The sequence below is a fragment of the Syngnathus floridae genome, unplaced genomic scaffold (genome assembly GCF_059516105.1).
Source record: "Syngnathus floridae isolate MCC-2025c unplaced genomic scaffold, RoL_Sflo_1.0 HiC_scaffold_74, whole genome shotgun sequence".
NCBI classification, from domain to species: Eukaryota; Metazoa; Chordata; class Actinopteri; order Syngnathiformes; family Syngnathidae; genus Syngnathus; species Syngnathus floridae.
Window position 1 is genome coordinate 55,045 of NW_028284103.1, and position 25,238 is coordinate 80,282.

The window sequence follows — 25,238 nt, forward strand, 5'->3', positions numbered from 1 at the left end:
ATTTAGGCCCGCCCTTTGGGAATCCCTCAGGGCAGCGATCTGCTGCTCGGCAGCCTGAGTCTGCAGCTGAAGGCGGTGGACGTGGCCGGCCCCAGGGCTTCATCCAAAACACTAACCGCTCTGTCTTTCAGCTTGATCTCATCCGTCTGGATGTACAAACGGGGAGCGCTCAGGCAGGCGGGCAAACTCATTTGCCAGAATTGTGACAAAAACAAAGAGAGCAACCGGCCAAATTTTTTCTTGAATCGACTAGAACACCTTTGCTGTGACAAAAGCGAAGCGAGCAACCGGACATTTTCTTCTTGTGAAATAGAATAGAATAGAATGCCTTAGGTGTCATTGCACTGCAGGTATACAACAAAATTGGGAACATAGCCACGCACCGCGCATCTGATCAGTCCTACCAGTCGGCGGATCTCCCTCTCGCAGTCTCTCTTGGTTCGGCTCAGCTCCTCCCGATGCTGGTGATGAGCCGATCGGAGCTCGGCCGCTCGGGACTGCCAGGCCTGCTGGGCCGCTGCCAGGGCTTCTTCCGCGCTCCTGGTGGAGGCGACACCGCTCGGTCTCCCGACACCGCCGCGTCTCCTCCACCTCTGCCAGCAAAGCGCCCCCCCTCCTCACCTGAGCAGACATTGCGCCACACCGGGCCGTTGAGACCGCAACGGAGCGCCGCGACGCTTACTGGGGACAAGCTACACAATACGGTAGCGGCCGCATCGAAGCCCGACGTGGCGTGCGGATAGTCAGACACGGATAGAGCGGATCACCTTGTCCATGGAGCCGTCCCTCAGGCTGAGGACCAAGGCATTCAGTCGCTGGATCTCTCCATCTTTGATTTTGATCACTCTCATCAGCTCCATTTCATGCTGCCGCAGTAATGTCTCCCTGGTAATGGCTAACTCTTTCTGCTTCTCCTCATGGAGTTTGCTTTTGAGTTCCGTCATGGCGGCGGTGGCACGGTGGTGCTCCGCCCGCAGGTCCTGACTTCTCTCTCTCTCCAGACAGCTGACCTGACATGACTTAGACTTAGACAAACTTTATTGTCATCTTGTCTGCACATGGTGCATACAAAACGAAATTCCGTTGCATACGTCTTACAACAAAGTAGTGATATTGCAGTTGAATAGAAGTAACATATCCTATGAAAATATATATATATACATATATACTATATATATATATATATATATATTAAAAATAAGTATAAAGTGCAGCAGTGATAATTATGCAATAGTGCAAGTAGGCAAAACAGTATTCAAGAGTGTGCAGAGGAATGCTAAACCATGTATTAAACTTCTATTTAAAGGGTTTATACAAGTTCAGTAAAGTTGGTAGTGCGAGATAGTGCAAGATAGAGGTCCGTAGTGTCATAAAGTACAGTTCTGTGAATGTGTGATGCAGAGTTCAGTTTAGAGCTCAACAGTTCTAGTGTTCAACAGTCTGATGACAGCAGGGAAAAAGCTGTTGCAGAACCTGGTGGACCTGCAGCGGATGCTGCAAACCTCTTCCCAGAGGGCAGCAGGGAGAACAGTCCATGGTGGGGGTGTGATGGGTCATTGATGATGTTACGGGCACGGGACATGCAGCGCTGAGATGAAATGTCCTGAATGGAGGGAAGAGGAGCCCCTATGATCCTCTCTGCTGTCCTCACCACTCTCCTCACGTTCTTCCAATCGGAGGCGGTGCAGCCTCCACACCACACAGAGAGACAGCTTGTCAGAATGCTCTCTATGGTGCTCCTGTAGAACGTCCTCATGATGGGTGGGGGCAGGTGGGCTCTCCTCATCCTCCGCAGGAAGTACAAGCGCTTCTGTGCCCTCTTGACCAGTGCCGTAGTGTTCATAGTCCAGGTGAGGTCTTCTGTGATGTGGACCCCCAGGAATTTGGTGGTGCTGACCACCTCCACAGCTGAGCTGTTGATGATCAGTGGAGCGTGGTGAGGCTGTTTTTTCCTGAAGTTGACGATGATCTCCTTCATCTTCTCCTCATTCAGGATCAGGCTGTTTTCTCTGCACCAGCCCACCAGCTGCTCCACCTCCTCTCTGTAGTCCAGGTCGTTGTTGTCTCTGATGAGCCCCACCACCGTTGTGTCGTCTGCTGACTTCACGATGTGATTGGTGGTGAACCTGAGGACGCAGTCGTGTGTCATCAGGGTGCACAGCAGGGGGCTCAGGACGCAGCCCTGAAGGGAGCCTGTGCTGAGGGTGATGACATCAGAGGTGTTCTGTCCGACCCGGACTGACTGAGGTCTGTTGGTGAGGAAGTCTAGCAGCCAGTTGCGAAGGGGGGTGTTGAAGCCCAGGTGTTCCAATTTTCCTACCAGATGCTGTGGGATGATGGTGTTAAACGCTGAGCTGAAGTCCAGGAACAGCCTCCGCACATGGGTGTTCTTCTCCTCCAGGTGAGCCAGGCTCAGGTGAAGAACGGAGGAGATGGCGTCCTGAGTGGAGCGGTTTTGCCGGTCGGCAAACTGGAACGGGTCAAATAATAGGGGGAGTCTGGAAACGATGTGACCTTTAAGCAGCCTTTCGAAGCACTTCATCATAACCGGAGTCAGTGCAACAGGCCGGTAATCATTAAATGAGGTGATTTGAGGTTTCTTCGGCACCGGAATGATGGAGGCAGTCTTAAAGCACGCCGGCACTGTGGCTTGGCCCAGCGAGGTGTTAAAAATGTCTGTGATGACCCCAGCCAGATGACTTGCACATTCCCTGAACACACGCCCAGGAATGTTGTCGGGGCCAGGGGCCTTACAGGGGTTGACTCTCCTCAGGGTCTTCAACACATCGGCGGAGTCAAGGCAGAGTACCTCCTCTTCCTGATGGGGGACAGTTTTAACTGCTGGAGTGCCGTTTAGTGCCTCGAACCTCCCAAAGAAGTTATTTAGACCATTTAGAAAGTCAGCATCAACTACACCCACCGGGGGGGGGGAGGGTGAGTTGTAGTCTGTAATCGCCCGTATGCCTTGCCACATACTCCTGATGTTTTTGACGTCGTGGAAACGATCCTGAAATTTTCGACTGCGGTCTCGCTTCGCTATCCTGATGGCACGGTTCAAGTTGGCTCTCGCTGTCCTCAGTGTCTCCTTGTCGCCAGACTTGAAGGCAGAGTTCCGCGCTCGTAGCGTTTGACGTACCTCCTCAGTCATCCAGGGTCGTTGGTTGCCCCGGGTGATGATATTCTTAGTGGTGCTGACGTCCTCGGTGCATTTGTTGATGTAGGCTGACACAGTCATGGCACACGCATGTCTAATCTACATCGGGAAAACTGGGAGGGAGGGAGGCAGGCAGGGAGGCAGGCAGGGAGGCAGGCAGGGAGGCAGGCAGTGTCTGTCTGTTGAGGTTTTCACCTTGTTCTTCTCCTGCTGAAGTTCTAACTGGACGTCCATCAGTTTGGTTCTCAGCTCGTCATTGGCGGCCTGAAGGGCGTCCGTTCGCTCCGCCTTGGCCCGCCCTGCCGGAGCTCGTTTGGACATCTCTTACTCGAGTCTCGCCCGGTCGTCAGTCAGAGATCACAACATTTGTACCTGGAGAGCACAAACGCAGCGCTGTTTTCCACTGGCTTCGAACTCAACTTCAATCGGTACCGTAACTTACAACATCATAAACATAGAACTAGCTTGACTTATTCATTGAATAAATGCATTTGGTTCTTCAAAACTGCATCACGCAACATAGCGTGACCGAGACGGCCGTTATCCACCTGCGTGAAGTTATTTGGTGAAATGAATGAGATGTTTAAGACACCATCGTTCTGTCTCTATGTAGATGAAGGTAAATAATCGATTGCTGAAGGTCCAAAGGTGTTGTGATAAACAAATAAACATATTAGTGATTAGTGACATATTTGTGATAAACATATTAGGCAGGATAATCACATATGTTAACGTGACTGCCCACACTGTATTTATTTATGGTTATTTGTTAAATCGAGTACTGTTAGACATGAAATAGGAAGTGTTTAACATAAATGGAAGACGAAAGGGGTACTCACCATTGTAGCTCCTGCTGGTCAATGATACGAGCCTCTTCTTGCAGTGGAAAACATACAGCCAACAAACACCGTGGAACCTAAAGGAATGAAATTAAACATTAACATTTAGCCTCAACCAACATTCACAGATACAACGCAACGCAAACTACACAAACGTAAATCTTTTTAAACACAATGAGTTGTACTTACCGTGTACGCTCTAGACGGTCCACTTGCAAGCGGAAAATAAAGATATTTCTGTTGATAATCGTCGTGTTTGTATCCGGTGTCTCGCTCAAGGCCATTGCGCCCACAGATTTGAATTTTGGCGAGAGTTCAGCCTATTGACGTCATTTCCGCGGTGTAATACCCGCATATCTGAAACGGCAAAGTTAAGAGTAGAGTTAAATAAAGTTTTTAGTCAACGCAATAATTTACAACCGTTGACCAGTCGAAATAATCGTCGAAATTTGGCGTCTGTGGCTGGAAGCAGACGCCGAGTTCGACATTCCTCCCAAACGCCACACTCCCTCGCTTTTCAGGGCTAAAAAAAAACAGTTGTAATTACCTTGTACGCTCTAGACGGTCAAGTTGCAAGCTGAAAACAAAAATATTTGCCTTGTTAGTCATCGTGTTACTAACAGCTGTGTCTTGTTTGCCAGAACTGCCGCTTTCCTACTTCCTGTTGCAAGCCACGCCCACGGATTATAATTTTGCCGTGAGTTCCGCCTATTGACGTCATGTCCGCGTCACATGACTGCGACGTAATATTATCTAAAACTGTTTGTGCGGTATTGTGTTGTTCTGTGCGGTATTGTGTTATTCTGTGCGGCGTCGTGTTGTTCTGTGCGGCGTCGTGTTGTTCAGTGCGACGTCGTGTTGTTCAGTGCGGCATGGTGTTGTTCAGTGCGGCATGGTGTTGTTCAGTGCGGCATGGTGTTGTTCAGTGCGGCATAATGTTGTTCAGTGCGGCATAATGTTGTTCAGTGCGGCATGGTGTTGTTCAGTGCGGCATGGTGTTGTTCAGTGCGGCATGGTGTTGTTCAGTGCGGCATAATGTTGTTCAGTGCGCCATAATGTTGTTCAGTGCGGCATGGTGTTGTTCAGTGCGGGATGGTGTTGTTCAGTGCAGGATGGTGTTGTTCAGTGCGGCACGGTGTTGTTCAATGCGGCATGGTGTTGTTCAGTGCGGGATGGTGTTGTTCAGTGCGGCATGGTGTTGTTCAGTGCGGCATAATGTTGTTCAGTGCGGCATGGTGTTGTTCAGTGCGGCATGGTGTTGTTCAGTGCGGCATGGTGTTGTTCAGTGCGGCATGGTGTTGTTCAGTGCGGAATGGTGTTGTTCAGTGCGGCATGGTGTTGTTCAGTCCGGGATGGTGTTGTTCAATGCGGGATCGTGTTGTTCAGTGCGGGGTGGTGTTGTTCAGTGCGGGATGGTGTTGTTCAGTGCGGCATGGTGTTGTTCAATGCGGCATGGTGTATTTCAGTGCGGGATGGTGTTGTTCATTGCGGCATGGTGTTGTTCAGTGCGGCATGGTGTTGTTCAGTGCGGCATGGTGTTGTTCAGTGCGGCATGGTGTTGTTCAGTGCGGCATAATGTTGTTCAGTGCGGCATGGTGTTGTTCAGTGTGGAAAGGTGTTGTTCAGTGCAGGATGGTGTTGTTCAGTGCGGCATGGTGTTGTTCAATGCAGGATCGTGTTGTTCAGTGCAGCATAATGTTGTTCAGTGCAGCATGGTGTTGTTCAGTGCGGCATGGTGTTGTTCAATGCGGCATGGTGTTGTTCACTGCGGGATGGTGTTGTTCAATGCGGGATCGTGTTGTTCAGTGCGGCATAATGTTGTTCAGTGCAGCATGGTGTTGTTCAGTGCGGCATGGTGTTGTTCAGTGCGACATAATGTTGTTTAGTGCGGCATAATGTTGTTCAGTGCGGCATAATGTTGTTCAGTGCGGCATGGTGTTGTTCAGTGCGGCATGGTGTTGTTCAGTGCGGCATGGTGTTGTTCAGTGCGGGATGGTGTTGTTCAGTGCGGCATGGTGTTGTTCAATGCGGCATGGTGTTGTTCAGTGCGGGATGGTGTTGATCAGTGCAGGATGGTGTTGTTCAGTGCGGCATGGTGTTGTTCAGTGCGGAATGGTGTTGTTCAGTGCGGCATGGTGTTGTTCAGTGCGGCATGGTGTTGTTCAGTGCAGGATGGTGTTGTTCAATGCGGGATCGTGTTGTTCAGTGCGGCATGGTGTTGTTCAGTGCGGCATGGTGTTGTTCAGTGCGGCATAATGTTGTTCAGTGCGGCATGGTGTTGTTCAGTGCGGCATGGTGTTGTTCAGTGCGGCATGGTGTTGTTCAGTGCGGCATGGTGTTGTTCAGTGCGGCATAATGTTGTCCAGTGCGCCATAATGTTGTTCAGTGCGGCATGGTGTTGTTTAGTGCGGGATGGTGTTGTTCAGTGCAGGATGGTGGTGTTCAGTGCGGCATGGTGTTGTTCAATGCGGCATGGTGTTGTTCAGTGCGGGATGGTGTTGTTCAGTGCGGCATGGTGTTGTTCAGTGCGGCATAATGTTGTTCAGTGCGGCATGGTGTTGTTCAGTGCGGCATGGTGTTGTTCAGTGCGGCATGGTGTTGTTCAGTGCGGCATGGTGTTGTTCAGTGCGGAATGGTGTTGTTCAGTGCGGCATGGTGTTGTTCAGTGCGGGATGGTGTTGTTCAATGCGGGATCGTGTTGTTCAGTGCGGGGTGGTGTTGTTCAGTGCAGGATGGTGTTGTTCAGTGCAGGATGGTGTTGTTCAGTGCGGCATGGTGTTGTTCAATGCAGGATCGTGTTGTTCAGTGCAGCATAATGTTGTTCAGTGCAGCATGGTGTTGTTCAGTGCGGCATGGTGTTGTTCAATGCGGCATGGTGTTGTTCAGTGCGGGATGGTGTTGTTCAGTGCGGCATGGTGTTTTTCAGTGCGGCATAATGTTGTTCAGTGCGGCATGGTGTTGTTCAGTGCGGCATGGTGTTGTTCAGTGCAGGATGGTGTTGTTCAGTGCGGCATGGTGTTGTTCAATGCAGGATCGTGTTGTTCAGTGCAGCATAATGTTGTTCAGTGCAGCATGGTGTTGTTCAGTGCGGCATGGTGTTGTTCAATGCGGCATGGTGTTGTTCACTGCGGGATGGTGTTGTTCAATGCGGGATCGTGTTGTTCAGTGCGGCATAATGTTGTTCAGTGCAGCATGGTGTTGTTCAGTGCGGCATGGTGTTGTTCAGTGCGACATAATGTTGTTTAGTGCGGCATAATGTTGTTCAGTGCGGCATAATGTTGTTCAGTGCGGCATGGTGTTGTTCAGTGCGGCATGGTGTTGTTCAGTGCGGCATGGTGTTGTTCAGTGCAGGATGGTGTTGTTCAGTGCGGCATGGTGTTGTTTAATGCGGCATGGTGTTGTTCAGTGCGGGATGGTGTTGTTCAGTGCAGGATGGTGTCGTTCAGTGCGGCATGGTGTTGTTCAGTGCGGAATGGTGTTGTTCAGTGCGGCATGGTGTTGTTCAGTGCGGCATGGTGTTGTTCAGTGCAGGATGGTGTTGTTCAATGCGGGATCGTGTTGTTCAGTGCGGCATGGTGTTGTTCAGTGCGGCATGGTGTTGTTCAGTGCGGCATAATGTTGTTCAGTGCGGCATGGTGTTGTTCAGTGCGGCATGGTGTTGTTCAGTGCGGCATGGTGTTGTTCAGTGCGGCATGGTGTTGTTCAGTGCGGCATAATGTTGTCCAGTGCGCCATAATGTTGTTCAGTGCGGCATGGTGTTGTTTAGTGCGGGATGGTGTTGTTCAGTGCAGGATGGTGTTGTTCAGTGCGGCATGGTGTTGTTCAATGCGGCATGGTGTTGTTCAGTGCGGGATGGTGTTGTTCAGTGCGGCATGGTGTTGTTCAGTGCGGCATAATGTTGTTCAGTGCGGCATGGTGTTGTTCAGTGCGGCATGGTGTTGTTCAGTGCGGCATGGTGTTGTTCAGTGCGGCATGGTGTTGTTCAGTGCGGAATGGTGTTGTTCAGTGCGGCATGGTGTTGTTCAGTGCGGGATGGTGTTCAATGCGGGATCGTGTTGTTCAGTGCGGGGTGGTGTTGTTCAGTGCAGGATGGTGTTGTTCAGTGCAGGATGGTGTTGTTCAGTGCGGCATGGTGTTGTTCAATGCAGGATCGTGTTGTTCAGTGCAGCATAATGTTGTTCAGTGCAGCATGGTGTTGTTCAGTGCGGCATGGTGTTGTTCAATGCGGCATGGTGTTGTTCAGGGCGGGATGGTGTTGTTCAGTGCGGCATGGTGTTTTTCAGTGCGGCATAATGTTGTTCAGTGCGGCATGGTGTTGTTCAGTGCGGCATGGTGTTGTTCAGTGCAGGATGGTGTTGTTCAGTGCGGCATGGTGTTGTTCAATGCAGGATCGTGTTGTTCAGTGCAGCATAATGTTGTTCAGTGCAGCATGGTGTTGTTCAGTGCGGCATGGTGTTGTTCAATGCGGCATGGTGTTGTTCACTGCGGGATGGTGTTGTTCAATGCGGGATCGTGTTGTTCAGTGCGGCATAATGTTGTTCAGTGCAGCATGGTGTTGTTCAGTGCGGCATGGTGTTGTTCAGTGCGACATAATGTTGTTTAGTGCGGCATAATGTTGTTCAGTGCGGCATAATGTTGTTCAGTGCGGCATGGTGTTGTTCAGTGCGGCATGGTGTTGTTCAGTGCGGCATGGTGTTGTTCAGTGCAGGATGGTGTTGTTCAGTGCGGCATGGTGTTGTTTAATGCGGCATGGTGTTGTTCAGTGCGGGATGGTGTTGTTCAGTGCAGGATGGTGTCGTTCAGTGCGGCATGGTGTTGTTCAGTGCGGAATGGTGTTGTTCAGTGCGGCATGGTGTTGTTCAGTGCGGCATGGTGTTGTTCAGTGCAGGATGGTGTTGTTCAATGCGGGATCGTGTTGTTCAGTGCGGCATGGTGTTGTTCAGTGCGGCATGGTGTTGTTCAGTGCGGCATAATGTTGTTCAGTGCGGCATGGTGTTGTTCAGTGCGGCATGGTGTTGTTCAGTGCGGCATGGTGTTGTTCAGTGCGGCATGGTGTTGTTCAGTGCGGCATAATGTTGTCCAGTGCGCCATAATGTTGTTCAGTGCGGCATGGTGTTGTTTAGTGCGGGATGGTGTTGTTCAGTGCAGGATGGTGTTGTTCAGTGCGGCATGGTGTTGTTCAATGCGGCATGGTGTTGTTCAGTGCGGGATGGTGTTGTTCAGTGCGGCATGGTGTTGTTCAGTGCGGCATAATGTTGTTCAGTGCGGCATGGTGTTGTTCAGTGCGGCATGGTGTTGTTCAGTGCGGCATGGTGTTGTTCAGTGCGGAATGGTGTTGTTCAGTGCGGCATGGTGTTGTTCAGTGCGGGATGGTGTTCAATGCGGGATCGTGTTGTTCAGTGCGGGGTGGTGTTGTTCAGTGCAGGATGGTGTTGTTCAGTGCAGGATGGTGTTGTTCAGTGCGGCATGGTGTTGTTCAATGCAGGATCGTGTTGTTCAGTGCAGCATAATGTTGTTCAGTGCAGCATGGTGTTGTTCAGTGCGGCATGGTGTTGTTCAATGCGGCATGGTGTTGTTCAGGGCGGGATGGTGTTGTTCAGTGCGGCATGGTGTTTTTCAGTGCGGCATAATGTTGTTCAGTGCGGCATGGTGTTGTTCAGTGCGGCATGGTGTTGTTCAGTGCGACATAATGTTGTTCAGTGCGGCATAATGTTGTTCAGTGCGGCATGGTGTTGTTCAGTGCGGCATGGTGTTGTTCAGTGCGGCATGGTGTTGTTCAGTGCGGCATGGTGTTGTTCAGTGCAGGATGGTGTTGTTCAGTGCAGGATGGTGTTGTTCAATGCGGCATGGTGTTGTTCAGTGCGGGATGGTGTTGTTCAGTGCGGGATGGTGTTGTTCAGTGCGGCATGGTGTTGTTCAGTGCGGAATGGTGTTGTTCAGTGCGGCATGGTGTTGTTCAGTGCGGCATGGTGTTGTTCAGTGCAGGATGGTGTTGTTCAATGCGGGATGGTGTTGTTCAGTGCGGGATGGTGTTGTTCAGTGCAGGATGGTGTTGTTCAGTGCGGCATGGTGTTGTTCAATGCGGCATGGTGTTGTTCAGTGCAGGATGGTGTTGTTCAGTGCGGCATGGTGTTGTTCAATGCGGCATGGTGTTGTTCAATGCGGCATGGTGTTGTTCAGTGCGGCATGGTGTTGTTCAGTGCGGCATGGTGTTGTTCAGTGCAGCGTAATGTTGTTCAGTGCGGCATGGTGTTGTTCAGTGCGGAATGGTGTTGTTCAGTGCGGCATGGTGTTGTTCAGTGCAGGATGGTGTTGTTCAGTGCGGCATGGTGTTGCTCAGTGCGGCATGGTGTTGTTCAGTGCGGGATGGTGTTGTTCATTGCGGCATGGTGTTGTTCAGTGCGGCATGGTGTTGTTCAGTGCGGCATGGTGTTGTTCAGTGCGGCATAATGTTGTTCAGTGCGCCATAATGTTGTTCAGTGCGGCATGGTGTTGTTCAGTGCGGGATGGTGTTGTTCAGTGCAGGATGGTGTTGTTCAGTGCGGCATGGTGTTGTTCAGTGCGGCATGGTGTTGTTCAGTGCGGCATAATGTTGTTCAGTGCGGCATAATGTTGTTCAGTGCGGGATGGTGTTGTTCATTGCGGCATGGTGTTGTTCAGTGCGGCATGGTGTTGTTCAGTGCGGCATGGTGTTGTTCAGTGCGGGATGGTGTTGTTCAGTGCAGGATGGTGTTGTTCAGTGCGGCATGGTGTTGTTCAGTGCAGCATGGTGTTGTTCATTTCGGCATAATGTTGTTCAGTGCGGCATAATGTTGTTTAGTGCGGCATGGTGTTGTTCAGTGCGGGATGGTGTTGTTCAGTGCGTTATAATGTTGTTCAGTGCGGCATGGTGTTGTTCAGTGCGGCATGGTGTTGTTCAGTGCGGCATGGTGTTGTTCAGTGCGGCATAATGTTGTTCAGTGCGGCATAATGTTGTTCAGTGCGGCATGGTGTTGTTCAGTGCGGGATGGTGTTGTTCAGTGCGGGATGGTGTTGTTCAGTGCGGCATGGTGTTCAATGCGGAATGGTGTTGTTCAGTGCAGGATGGTGTTGTTCAGTGCGGCATGGTGTTGTTCAGTGCGGCATAATGTTGTTCAGTGCGGCATGGTGTTGTTCAGTGCGGCATGGTGTTGTTCAGTGCGGCATGGTGTTGTTCAGTGCGGCATAATGTTGTTCAGTGCGGCATGGTGTTGTTCAGTGCGGCATGGTGTTGTTCAGTGCGGCATAATGTTCAGTGCGGCATAATGTTGTTCAGTGCGGCATGGTGTTGTTCAGTGCGGGATGGTGTTGTTCAGTGCAGGATGGTGTTGTTCAGTGCGGCATGGTGTTCAGTGCGGGATGGTGTCTTTCAGTGCGGCATGGTGTCGTTCAGTGCGGCATGGTGTCTTTCAGTGCGGCATGGTGTCGTTCAGTGAGGCATGGTGTTGTTCAGTGCGGCATGGTGTTGTTTAGTGCGGCATGGTGTTGTTCAGTGCGGGATGGTGTTGTTCAGTGTGGCATGGTGTTCAGTGCGGCATGGTGTTGTTCAGTGCGGTATCGTGTTGTTCAGTGCGGTATCGTGTTTCTCAGTGCGGTATCGTGTTGTTCAGTGCAGTATCGTTGTGTTGTTCGTATTGTGTTTAACACTTAGCCTCTAACACTTAGCCTCTAACACTTAGCCTCTAGCATCTAGAAGGTAAATAAATAGGAAGGAAGGACTCACCGGTGACGTCTTCGCCCACGTCCAAGCGTTGTACTTTGTATTTTCATCCTTCTGACAGTGGAAAACATAGCCAACAAACACCGTGGAACCTAAACGAATGAAAGAAAACTATCATTTGGCCACAACCAACATTCACAGATACAACACAATGTGACGTGCGGGGTTGAGGTTAAAGGTTGAGTGAAGGGCCCTCGTTTTAAACTACTTTTTTGAAAAGGATTGGGAACAAGTAAGACGTATTTAATTTATTTAATGGGAAGTAGTAAGAGCTATTGAATTTAATCTATGTATTATATTCTATTGTATTGTATTCTGTTGTATTCTTTTGGATTGTATTCACACTAACCCCACTAAAACTTCAGCCCACAAAAACTCGCCTCTGGCGCCTAGCCTCTGGCACTTAGCCTCTAACACTTAGCCTTTAACACTTAGCCTTTAACACTTAGCCTTTAACACTTAGCCTAGAAGGTGAATAAATAGGGTTAAAGGTTGAGTGAAGGGACCTCGTTTTAAACTACTTTTTTGTAAAGGAGTGGGAACAAGTAAGACGTATTTAATTTATTTAATGGGAAGTAGTAAGACTTATTAAATTTATTTAATCTACTTTTCTTCCCAGGCAAAATTTGATGTGCTGCAATTCCAAATTTCCAAAGTGAATGAAGGAATGAAGTCCTTTAAATTATGATTTTGTATAAATACTAGGCATTAACATAAAATCGACGGCACAAAATGGGCAGACTTTACTTGTTTGAAAAGGACTGGTTACAAGACAGACTTTTTTAATTTATTTAATGGGAAGAAGACTTATTTAGTTTAATTGATCTATTTTTGTTCCCTGGCAAAATTCGATTTGCTGCAATTCCAAATTTCCAAAGTGAATGAAGGAAAGAAGTCGTTTAAATTATGATTTTGTTTAAATACTAGGCATAGACACAAAATCTACGGCACAAAATGGGCAGACTTTACTTGTTTGAAGAGGACTGGTTACAAGACAGACTTTTCTGATTTATTTAATGGGAAGAAGACTTATTTAGTTTATTTAATCTATTTTTGTTCCCTGGCAAAATTGGATTTGCTGAAATTGTATTTTGCCAAATCTTGCCTTGAGACCTGATAGGAAGTATTAAACGCTTAGTTAAATCAATACAAGTTGGTAATAAGAGCGAGTAATGTTGGTTGAACCGATGAATGAAGGTTGAAAGCAATTTAAATTATGACTTTGTATAAATACTAGATATTAACAGAACATCTACTGCGCAAAATGGGCAGAGTTTACTTGTTTGAGAAGGAGTGGCTTATTCAAAACTAAGATTTATTTAATCTGTTTGTTCCCAGGCAAAATTGGATGTGATGCAATTCCAAATTTCACCACATGATGGTGCCCAATTTTGACTTCATAGGACATATTAAACACTTAGCTTGTTATTATGTTCAAGGTAATCAGATTTGTTTATTATTCTAATGGCCTCTTCAAAACTATTCTGGATTACTACTTTGGATCTATTCTACATTACTTGGCAACAACATACTCTGTAACAGATTAGGCAGTATAATCATATCTGTTAACTTGAGAGTGCCCACACTCAATCTACTTATCGTGATGTGTTAAATCAATTACTGTTAGACATTATTTGTCTGATAATCTACCAAATCTTTGAATTGAAGAATTTGTGATTTAATTAATAGCTTGTTGTTATGTTAAGGGTAATCAGACTTGTATATAATTCTAATGGCCTTCTTTTGAAAACTATTCTGAATTACAACTTTGGATCTTATATTACTTTGCAACAATCTACTCCGTGACAGATTAGGCAGTATAATCACATATGTTAACTTCAGTGCCCACACTGTATTTATTTATGGTTATTTGTTAAATCAAGTACTGTTAGACATGAAATAGGAAGTGTTTAACATAAATGTTATGGCTACTCACCATTGTAGCTCGCTCCTGGTCAATGATACGAGCCTCTTCTTGCAGTGGAAAACTTGCAGCCAACAAACACCGTGGAACCTAAAGGAATGAAATTAAACATTAACATTTCGCCTCGACCAATTTTCACACGTACAACGCAACGCGGCTACACTTCTGCTATTACAAACGTAAATCTCCTTAAACACAATGAGTGTTACTTACCGTGTACGCTCTAGACGGTCCAGTTGCAAGCAGAAAATAAAGATATTTCTGTTGATAATCGTCGCTGCTCAGTGGCTCACGGCCATCGCGCCAACATATTTGAATTTTGGCGGAGGTTCGGGCAATTACGTCATATCCACGGCACATGACTGCGACGTAATACCCGCTTATCTGAAACGGCAGTTAAAAGTAGAGTTACATCAAGTTTTCTTGGAACCTAAACGAATGAAAGAAAACTATCATTTGGCCACAACCAACATTCACAGATACAACACAACGTGCGGGGTTGGGGTTAAAGATTGAGTGAAGGGCCCTCGTTTTAAACTACTGTTTTGAAAAGGAGTGGGAACAAGTAAGACGTATTTAATTTATTTAATGGGAAGTAGTAAGACTTATTAAATTTATTTAATCTACTTTTCTTCCCAGGCAAAATTTGATGTGCTGCAATTCCAAATTTCCAAAGTGAATGAAGGAATGAAGTCCTTTAAATTATGATTTTGTATAAATACTAGGCATTAACACAAAATCGACGGCACAAAATGGGCAGACTTTACTTGTTTGAAAAGGACTGGTTACAAGACAGACTTTTTTAATTTATTTAATGGGAAGAAGACTTATTTAGTTTAATTGATCTATTTTTGTTCCCTGCCAAAATTCGATTTGCTGCAATTCCAAATTTCCAAAGTGAATGAAGGAAAGAAGTCGTTTAAATTATGATTTTGTTTAAATACTAGGCATAGACACAAAATCTACGGCACAAAATGGGCAGACTTTACTTGTTTGAAGAGGACTGGTTACAAGACAGACTTTTCTGATTTATTTAATGGGAAGAGGACTTATTTAGTTTATTTAATCTATTTTTGTTCCCTGGCAAAATTGGATTTGCTGAAATTGTATTTTGCCAAATCTCGATTTGAGACCTGATAGGAAGTATTAAACGCTTAGTTAAATCAATACAAGTTGGTAATAAGAGCGAGTAATGTTGGTTGAACCGATGAATGAAGGTTGAAAGCAATTTAAATTATGACTTTGTATAAATACTAGATATTAACAGAACATCTACTGCGCAAAATGGGCAGAGTTTACTTGTTTGAGAAGGAGTGGCTTATTCAAAACTAAGATTTATGTAATCTGTTTGTTCCCAGGCAAAATTGGATGTGATGCAATTCCAAATTTCACCACATGATGGTGCCCAATTTTGACTTCATAGGACATATTAAACACTTAGCTTGTTATTATGTTCAAGGTAATCAGATTTGTTTATCATTCTAATGGCCTCTTCAAAACTATTCTGGATTACTACTTTGGATCTATTCTACATTACTTGGCAACAACATACTCTGTAACAGATTAGGCAGTATAATCACATATGTTAACTTGAGAGTGCCCACACTCAATCTACTTATCGTGATGTGTTAAATCAATTACTGTTAGACATTATTCGTCTGATAATCTACCAAATCTTTGAACTGAAGAATTTGTGATTTAATTAATAGCTTGTTCAGGGTAATCAGACTTGTATATAATTCTAATGGCCTTCTTTTGAAAACTATTCTGAATTACAACTTTGGATCTTATATTACTTTGCAACAATCTACTCCGTGACAGATTAGGCAGTATAATCACATATGTTAACTTCAGTGCCCACACTGTATTTATTTATGGTTATTTGTTAAATCAAGTACTGTTAGACATGAAATAGGAAGTGTTTAACATAAATGTTATGGCTACTCACCATTGTAGCTCGCTCCTGGTCAATGATACGAGCCTCTTCTTGCAGTGGAAAACTTGCAGCCAACAAACACCGTGGAACCTAAAGGAATGAAATTAAACATTAACATTTCGCCTCGACCAATTTTCACACGTACAACGCAACGCGGCTACACTTCTGCTATTACAAACGTAAATCTCCTTAAACACAATGAGTGTTACTTACCGTGTACGCTCTAGACGGTCCAGTTGCAAGCAGAAAATAAAGATATTTCTGTTGATAATCGTCGCTGCTCAGTGGCTCACGGCCATCGCGCCAACAGATTTGAATTTTGGCGGAGGTTCGGGCAATTACGTCATATCCGCGGCATTTGACTGCGACGTAATACCCGCTTATCTGAAACGGCAGTTAAAAGTAGAGTTACATCAAGTTTTCTTGGAACCTAAACGAATGAAAGAAAACTATCATTTGGCCACAACCAACATTCACAGATACAACACAACGTGCGGGGTTGAGGTTAAAGATTGAGTGAAGGGCCCTCGTTTTAAACTACTGTTTTGAAAAGGAGTGGGAACAAGTAAGACGTATTTAATTTATTTAATGGGAAGTAGTAAGACTTATTAAATTTATTTAATCTACTTTTCTTCCCAGGCAAAATTTGATGTGCTGCAATTCCAAATTTCCAAAGTGAATGAAGGAATGAAGTCCTTTAAATTATGATTTTGTATAAATACTAGGCATTAACACAAAATCGACGGCACAAAATGGGCAGACTTTACTTGTTTGAAAAGGACTGGTTACAAGACAGACTTTTTTAATTTATTTAATGGGAAGAAGACTTATTTAGTTTAATTGATCTATTTTTGTTCCCTGCCAAAATTCGATTTGCTGCAATTCCAAATTTCCAAAGTGAATGAAGGAAAGAAGTCGTTTAAATTATGATTTTGTTTAAATACTAGGCATAGACACAAAATCTACGGCACAAAATGGGCAGACTTTACTTGTTTGAAGAGGACTGGTTACAAGACAGACTTTTCTGATTTATTTAATGGGAAGAGGACTTATTTAGTTTATTTAATCTATTTTTGTTCCCTGGCAAAATTGGATTTGCTGAAATTGTATTTTGCCAAATCTCGATTTGAGACCTGATAGGAAGTATTAAACGCTTAGTTAAATCAATACAAGTTGGTAAGAAGAGCGAGTAATGTTGGTTGAACCGATGAATGAAGGTTGAAAGCAATTTAAATTATGACTTTGTATAAATACTAGATATTAACAGAACATCTACTGCGCAAAATGGGCAGAGTTTACTTGTTTGAGAAGGAGTGGCTTATTCAAAACTAAGATTTATGTAATCTGTTTGTTCCCAGGCAAAATTGGATGTGATGCAATTCCAAATTTCACCACATGATGGTGCCCAATTTTGACTTCATAGGACATATTAAACACTTAGCTTGTTATTATGTTCAAGGTAATCAGATTTGTTTATCATTCTAATGGCCTCTTCAAAACTATTCTGGATTACTACTTTGGATCTATTCTACATTACTTGGCAACAACATACTCTGTAACAGATTAGGCAGTATAATCACATATGTTAACTTGAGAGTGCCCACACTCAATCTACTTATCGTGATGTGTTAAATAAATTACTGTTAGACATTATTTGTCTGATAATCTACCAAATCTTTGAATTGAAGAATTTGTGATTTAATTAATAGCTTGTTCGGGGTAATCAGACTTGTATATAATTCTAATGGCCTTCTTTTGAAAACTATTCTGAATTACAACTTTGGATCTTATATTACTTTGCAACAATCTACTCGGTGACAGATTAGGCAGTATAATCACATATGTTAACTTCAGTGCCCACACTGTATTTATTTATGGTTATTTGTTAAATCAAGTACTGTTAGACATGAAATAGGAAGTGTTTAACATAAATGTTATGGCTACTCACCATTGTAGCTCGCTCCTGGTCAATGATATGAGCCTCTTCTTGCAGTGGAAAACTTGCAGCCAACAAACACCGTGGAACCTAAAGGAATGAAATTAAACATTAACATTTCGCCCGGACCAACATTCACACGTACAACGCAACGCGGCTACACTTCTGCTATTACAAACGTAAATCTCCTTAAACACAACGAGTGTTACTTACCGTGTACGCTCTAGGCAAAATTGGATGTGATGCAATTCCAAATCTATCTGAAACGGCAGTTAAAAGTAGAGTTACATCTAGTTTTCTTTTTTAATCAACACAATCATTTACAACCGTTGACCAGAAAGAATCGTCGAAATTCGACGTCCCCCACAAACGCCACGCTCACTCGCTTTTCAGGGCAACAAAAGTACTTCTTTTTAAAAACGATGAGTTGTACTTACCGTGTACGCTCTGGACGGTCCAGTTGCAAGCAGAAAATAAAAATATTTCTCTTGTTAGTCGTATGTTACCATCCGCTGTGTCTTTGTCAACATTGCCGCCATTTTCCTACTTCCTGCTGCGAGCCACGCCCACGGATTTAAATTTGGGCGGAAGCTCTTTCCATTGGCGTCGTTTTCGCGTATAGCAAATCCGATTGGTTGGGAAGGGGGCACGGTTATGCAGCCGAGGAGTCCTGTGATCGGTGGGATGTAAAGTAGGCGTCGACGTCACGTCCGCGTCACGTGACCATGACGTGGCAGACGTCAAATAGCAACCGCTGTTTTGTTTAGTAGACTTACAGTTGTTATGCATTGACATAATGGCGCACACACCAAATAGATTTAAATAAATTAAATAATTCTTCTGCCCACTCTCTTTTAAACAAGTTAACTCTCCCCGCGGATTTGAATTCCGGCGAAAGTTACGCCCATCGACGTCACGTATGTCACGTGACCACGACGTGGCAGATGTCATATAGCAACCGCTGTTTTGTTTAGTAGATTTACAGTTGTTATGCATTGGCATAATGGTGTGCACTCAAAATAGATTTAAATAAATTAAATATTTCTTCTGCCTACTCCCTTTTAAACAAGTTAACTCTGCCCACGTCCATTGACGTCTTGTCTGCGTCACGTGACCACGACGTAGCGACGTCATATAGTAACCGCTGTTTTGACCAGTAGACTTAGTTATTATGCGTTGACATAATGGCGCACTGGTTAGCATGGCCACCTCTTAAGCATGATGATGCGGGTTCGACGCCTGATCAATGTTAGCATGGAGTGAGCTGAAGTGCATGGCGCTGAAGATTTGAATCTTTGAAATGCGCTGAGGTCTGACATATCAGGCAGAATGGTTTGCCATCACGTTCAACAAAAAATAGAAACTTTCCCACTCTGATTAAAACGTCCTGTGTTCATCTACGTATTTTTGTTTTGCTGTGCATCTTTTCCCTGCCATTTCGAGAGCCCAATTGACACTCATAGTTTAAAGAAATGTGTTTGCCCATCCTACTTTGTGGAATTTCACCACATGCGCTTTTGACCAAAATACCAAATTGAACTCAAGTGAAGCCAACACGCACAACCCCCCCCCCCCCACACACACACACACACACACACACAAATGTTGATATGAACATAAAAGAGCCGCATGCGGTTCGGGAGTTGCGGCTTGGCCAAACCTGTACTATACAACTTTATTTGTATAAAATTTTCACAACAGCTGTCACACAAACAAAGCGGGAAAAACCGAAGACGTGCGTGTTCCGCCCACGCTGGATTTATTTGCACCTTTGAAAAGACACCGTATTGCCGCAGATGTGGCAAAGAGTACTTTTGGGCATCTGAGACGGAAGGATGTCCAAAGCATCACGTCACCTGCTCTGGTAGGCATGGTGGTGGGACGTTGAGGTCAACCGCTTTGGGGTTGGCTGACTCTTTGATCGCAGGATGCCACACACTTGAAGACAGAAGCAGAAAAGCAGAGCTAAATGCAAAATGTACTCACCGGTGACTCCAATTTTTTTCCCCCCTGAAGAAACAGCTGGACGGGTGGCCCCGGCTGGCCAGTGGGACTCTTGTTATTCTGACCCTTTTTAGTGCGCGTTTGGGGCAACAACCGTTTTTTGTGGCGCTCTCTTCTGGTTCAAAAGTGCCCTGCATGTGAATTTGCTTTTCCTGCCTTCTGATTGGATGAGCGCCGGTGTGACGCGGTGCCTCTGTCACCGTGGCGGGGGGTATACGTTGGCATCGGAGCGTCTGCCAACGTCTGAGACCGGCTGGCAGTGTATCGGAGGTGTCGAGTGCGGTGCCGCTGGAGCTCACTCACCAGCTGGTGTTAGGGCCACAGAATGAAGGCCAAGGAGAAGAATAGAAAGAGAAACAGAAACTTCTCCTCCAATTGTTTGATTTGTCTCTTCTGAGCTTCGATGAATTCTTTCAGCTCTTTGTTCCTCTAGGACGGACAAATGGAAAGTGGCATTCAAAAGCCAGTAAGCGTGCAAGTAAGTGCCGGGCTGGCTTTGGGCCCTTACCTGTTGCGCGCTGTGCAGCAGATCCATTCTCTCTTGGAGGATGCAAGCGTCGCGCTCCCTCAACTCGCACATCAGGGCTCGCTTCCATTGGTCCACGGCGCTCCTAAGCTCTTCTCTCTGATCCGCCGTCAGCACGTCATTCACGCCAGCGTGGCTGGCTTCTTCGCCGTCCGTGGCGGGGCAGTCCCGCTGCGGTAGCGCCTCGTACAACATGGCCTCCAGCTCCAGGATCCTCTGGGCCGCAATCCTCGTCCATCAGTGGTCCGGCGGGAGATTTGAGGGCGGCTTACCTTATGAGCCTGGTCCATGGAACACTTCCTGAAGTCCAACTCTTCATCCAGGTAGCCCTTCTGCTTGCAGAACATATCCTAGCACAGCTCAAGGTCAGAATTGTTGGGGCACATTGCCGGAGTTCCCCTTGGCTGATGTCGCGTGTCTGTCTACCTTCTCACTTTCAATGTCCAACATCTTCTGTTGAAGTGCTGACTTGGTCACTTTGATGTATTCTAACCACTGAGGAAAGGCTGCTGTCACATAAGCAGAATGCGAGAGCGTGCGTGGACGTGCGCGTTACCTTCTCGGCTAGGGTGAGAAGGGTCCTGGCGTGAATCACGACCACCTGCTCCTCGTTGGTGAGATTCTGCAAGAGCCCAAAGGCACAGCGTCAACAAGCTTCTTTCAGCGCAAAGCCTTCCAAAAGTCACATTTGAGCCGCCGAGTCTCGTGGAGTGCGAACATAAGGAGTTCGACATACACTTACGGCGTTATAGCCCAGGATGTCCAGCTTCTTCATCAGATCACTGATGACGATGTCCGGGGGAAAGGCGCAAGGAGCAATGTAAGGTGTTCTGGGACCTCGGGTTAAGGTTAGGGTTGCGAGGGACGCCTTACGTACGCTCACGCCCTCGGCCTCGCAGTAGATCTGCAAAGGGCTGAGGCCGTCTGGGAAACGGACTTGCAGAAACTTCAAGACGGGGGAGCGCCACTCCCTCTCCTGAAAGGCAGAGGCATGCATCCGTCCGTCCGTCCGTCCGTCCGTCACATCTCTGGCCTCAACACGCTTGTGCGAGTCTTCCCACCTCCAGCTCCAGGATGCGGAACTCAAGCAGTTCGTTTTGGTCTCGGATATCCTGGATGTGCTCTTTCAGACGCGCTTCTTCCGCCTCCATCCGCCTGACCTGAAAAGACAGTCAGACCTCATCTGCGGGGCTTCCCGACAGGTGTGACGCCAAGCGACTCCGCCCAGCGCCTTTCTTTCCGTCACCTTTTCGGCCAACTGCTGATTGCTCTGACGCAGCAGCTGCTTCTCCTCCACCCACTTGACATTCTAGAAGAGACAAACGCGTGGACAGCTTTGGAATGTTGTGTCATTTTCCTCCACAAATTCTTTGGTTGACTGGAAAATGACATTTGCTTTTCTCCGCATTTTCCCAGCCACGTTCGGGGGGGGGGGGGGGGGGGGGGGGTTGGTCCAGTAATGCCAGACGGATGAGTGACTGAAGAATGTAGCTATTTTGTCTGAGAAAAAGGTGTGCTCATTGATGAGCTTACCTGTCCTTGTTGCTTCAGCGCTGACTCCAGATCTGCTACTCTGCTTTGATAGTGACCCATTTCTACCATCAGCTTTTCTCTGGTCTGAAAGGAGGAGGAGGGAGGCTCCTCCTCCTCCTTTCAGACCAGAGAACACCCGAGGCTGGGTGAGAACGGGGAGGCTGCGACCCGGCCGGGGGTTGCGGGAAGGGGCGCCACCTTGATCTCCTTCTCGGCGTCGTAGTCCCCTTTCGCTGGTCTGGGCTAGCAGAGCGTAGGCTCGTTGCAGCGCTTGATATTCTTGCGTCAGCTGGCGGTAGCGAAGCTCCGCCTCTTCATGCACACACCAATGCAACACAGCACTAGTACCAGAATCAGTCAGACCGGCGACAAAGCACCCGCGACGCAAAGACGAGTCCGATTCCAGGCTGAAGAGGAATGTTTGGTGTCAATACGCTGGCAGAAATGGCGGGCTACCTCTTCGGGTTCCGTGTCGGGGGTTCTGTCGGTGTGAAAAGACAAGGACGATCCGTCCGAGTCCACCAACACGTCTTCGTCGTAGCCGTAAAATGTTTCGATGACCTGCGGGCGCGGAAGCAAACATCTCTCTGAACAAACTGAAGCGACACCTCACGATGAATCGACGAGAGGAACGATAGCGAGAAAAAGGCCATTTCATCTTGCGCAACACCAAGCAGCCGCAAACAAACAGACTCACCTTGCAGGACCTCACGCTTTGTTCCTCCTCAGAGATTCTCGACGTCGGTATCGTAGCAGCAAATCTCTCTCCTGTCGACACAAATAATCCGCCTTTGAGATTCTTTGGATGCAAAGGGAACGAACGGCTCCGGCGCAGAAACAAACGCGACTCACAATGACATTTCTGACATGAGCTCCTGTCTCCAGAGCCTGAAAAACACGTCACCGGCGATGATTGGAGGGACGCTCGTCTTTTCCAAAAGTGACAACTACAGGGTGTGTCAGGGTTTTCCAGATTATCTTTATCGTATCATTGTGTTGCTTTGACTTTGACTGCGACCTGTAATAAATAATATTATTTATCCCTTATTTATCCCTATCGCTTATCCCTTCCTACACAAAGTCGTAAAACACCCCTTGCTATGTTTTGACTAGAGGTCAAGGGCTTCCTCTATTCAATCCACTCTCACACCCACCCTGTTTCTCTTAATTAAAATGCTCGTGCAGGAGCCGAGAGTCAGACTTCATTCGTACAACGGATGGACTCTCCACCTGCAGGTGTCCAAAAGAACTTACTTGTCTCCCGTGTGGTTCTTGCAAAATAAGTTGGAGCGAGCGCAACTCTAACAGGGTGCATTTTGCCACTAGCTGCCTACGGACAATGACGTCGCGCTCGCGGCTCATGGTTGACGGGCTGAGCAGCCGGGCAAGTCCGTCGTTTTCAGCGCACAGCGAGTGGCAAAGGCGCTGACAAAACGGGAGCTTTGAGCTGCTGAAAACGGCAAAACAAGTCTAAAGCGTGTTCAAACGCGTGCGCACAATGCTCCTGCTTGAAAGGTCGGAATTTAAGGGGCCAATTTTTTGGATGGCGGCCGCCGGCCAAGCTTTGGACGGAAAAGGTTTCCTGGCGACAGCGAGCGAGCGCGGCGCTGCCGTACGTGCACCGAGTCGCCTGCCTGAAGACCTTGGACAAGTCGTCGATGATGTGCCGCTGCTCCACAACTTGAAGGAACTCCATTTCACCGTCCTGCTGGCCGCAACCGCGGTCCAGGTCATTGAGCGAACTAGGCCTTCTCTGTGGAACACAAATGCAGTGGACTCTGTTGGCACGCCGCCGTTGTCCGCGTCGACTTACCAAGCTTGCCATCTCCTCGTTCTCCTGGGTGACAAAGCGCACTTTGTTTTCAAGGCGACACAGCACCAGCGAGAGTTCTTCATTCTTCCTGCTCAGGCGTTTGTTTTTGTACAGGAGTGGCAGAAACTGGCTTTCTGTTTCTCTCAGTCGCTTTAGCTGCAAGCATGAAGTGCGGGATGTGAAAGACGCACAACACGCGGGCCAGAACGTATCCATTCCTTTTGCATCGGTTTGAACGGAATCGTGGCTTTGGCTCCCAATAAAAGACATCTACCAGGCAACCGACTCGCCGCGCCGCTCAACTAATAAGCAAGCGCAATGGGTGCCTCGCTGGATGGCGCGCATCAAACGTAGCGCAAACCTTCAAGCGTGCCGTCAATAAATTACCAGTTCATTGCGCTCTTCAGAAAGCAGGGCGTTTCGATCCTCCAGTTTCCTGATGACTGCGCTGAGCTCAGCGATTTTCAGATGAAACCGTCGCGTGTCCCGATCCTCCTGAGACTGAAAACGCCCCGCAACACACACACACAAGCACTCGTTCAAAGTTCAAAACTGTTTTTGTGCTACCTTCCTCCAGCAACGAACTAAGTCATGCGTACTGCAAGTGTGTGATGAGGTGGCTTACGCAATGAAGAGGATTGCTAGTAGCGGCGTTGACCCCACTTCCAGGGTAGTTTAGGCCCGCCCTTTGGGAATCCCTCAGGGCAGCGATCTGCTGCTCGGCAGCCTGAGTCTGCAGCTGAAGGCGGTGGACGTGGCCGGCCCCAGGGCTTCATCCAAAACACTAACCGCTCTGTCTTTCAGCTTGATCTCATCCGTCTGGATGTACAAACGGGGAGCGCTCAGGCAGGCGGGCAAACTCATTTGCCAGAATTGTGACAAAAACAAAGAGAGCAACCGGCCAATTTTTTTCTTGAATCGACTAGAACACCTTTGCTGTGACAAAAGCGAAGCGAGCAACCGGACATTTTCTTCTTGTGAAATAGAATAGAATAGAATGCCTTAGGTGTCATTGCACTGCAGGTATACAACGAAATTGGGAACATAGCCACGCACCGCGCATCTGATCAGTCCTACCAGTCGGCGGATCTCCCTCTCGCAGTCTCTCTTGGTTCGGCTCAGCTCCTCCCGATGCTGGTGATGAGCCGATCGGAGCTCGGCCGCTCGGGACTGCCAGGCCTGCTGGGCCGCTGCCAGGGCTTCTTCCGCGCTCCTGGTGGAGGCGACACCGCTCGGTCTCCCGACACCGCCGCGTCTCCTCCACCTCCGCCAGCAAAGCGCCCCCCCTCCTCACCTGAGCAGACATTGCGCCACACCGTGCCGTTGAGACCGCAACGGAGCGCCGCGACGCTTACTGGGGACAAGCTACACAATACGGTAGCGGCCGCATCGAAGCCCGACGTGGCGTGCGGATAGTCAGACACGGATAGAGCGGATCACCTTGTCCATGGAGCCGTCCCTCAGGCTGAGGACCAAGGCATTCAGTCGCTGGATCTCTCCATCTTTGATTTTGATCACTCTCATCAGCTCCATTTCATGCTGCCGCAGTAATGTCTCCCTGGTAATGGCTAACTCTTTCTGCTTCTCCTCATGGAGTTTGCTTTTGAGTTCCGTCATGGCGGCGGTGGCACGGTGGTGCTCCGCCCGCAGGTCCTGACTTCTCTCTCTCTCCAGACAGCTGACCTGACATGACTTAGACTTAGACAAACTTTATTGTCATCTTGTCTGCACATGGTGCATACAAAACGAAATTCCGTTGCATACGTCTTACAACAAAGTAGTGATATTGCAGTTGAATAGAAGTAACATATCCTATGAAAATATATATATATACA

At 47.3% G+C, this 25,238-nt stretch overlaps 1 protein-coding gene and 1 long non-coding RNA gene across 2 annotated transcripts; both read right to left on the reverse strand.

Annotated features, from left to right (window-relative positions):
* Nucleotides 1-19,316: 19,316 nt before the first annotated feature.
* Nucleotides 19,317-21,437, reverse strand: LOC148377936 (janus kinase and microtubule-interacting protein 3-like). Its single transcript, XM_088368092.1, has 9 exons — nt 21,304-21,437; nt 21,119-21,217; nt 20,800-21,033; nt 20,614-20,679; nt 20,484-20,552; nt 20,330-20,407; nt 20,040-20,273; nt 19,835-19,960; nt 19,317-19,465 (listed from the first exon to the last, which is right to left on the reverse strand). Exons 2-8 carry the CDS (start codon nt 21,206-21,208, stop codon nt 19,844-19,846), a joined length of 888 nt encoding a protein of 295 aa, XP_088224218.1. The 5' UTR covers nt 21,209-21,217; nt 21,304-21,437; the 3' UTR covers nt 19,317-19,465; nt 19,835-19,843.
* Nucleotides 21,438-23,786: 2,349 nt separating this feature from the next.
* LOC148377937 (uncharacterized) lies at nt 23,787-25,015 on the reverse strand. The gene is made up of 3 exons (XR_015856305.1): nt 24,481-25,015; nt 24,029-24,222; nt 23,787-23,904 (listed from the first exon to the last, which is right to left on the reverse strand). It is a non-coding gene; the product is annotated as an uncharacterized LOC148377937 (long non-coding RNA).
* Between the last annotated feature and the right edge of the window lie 223 nt (nt 25,016-25,238).

Coding starts and splice junctions, on each gene's coding strand:
- LOC148377936 (XM_088368092.1), bottom strand. CDS start 21,208: ATGGAGGCGGAAGAAGCGCGTCTGAAAGAGCACATCCAGGATATCCGA. Junction 20,408..20,483: donor TGGACATTGAAAGTGAGAAG/GTAGACAGACAC, acceptor GAGCTGTGCTAG/GATATGTTCTGCAAGCAGAA. Junction 19,961..20,039: donor TGCTGCACAGCGCGCAACAG/GTAAGGGCCCAA, acceptor TGTCCGTCCTAG/AGGAACAAAGAGCTGAAAGA.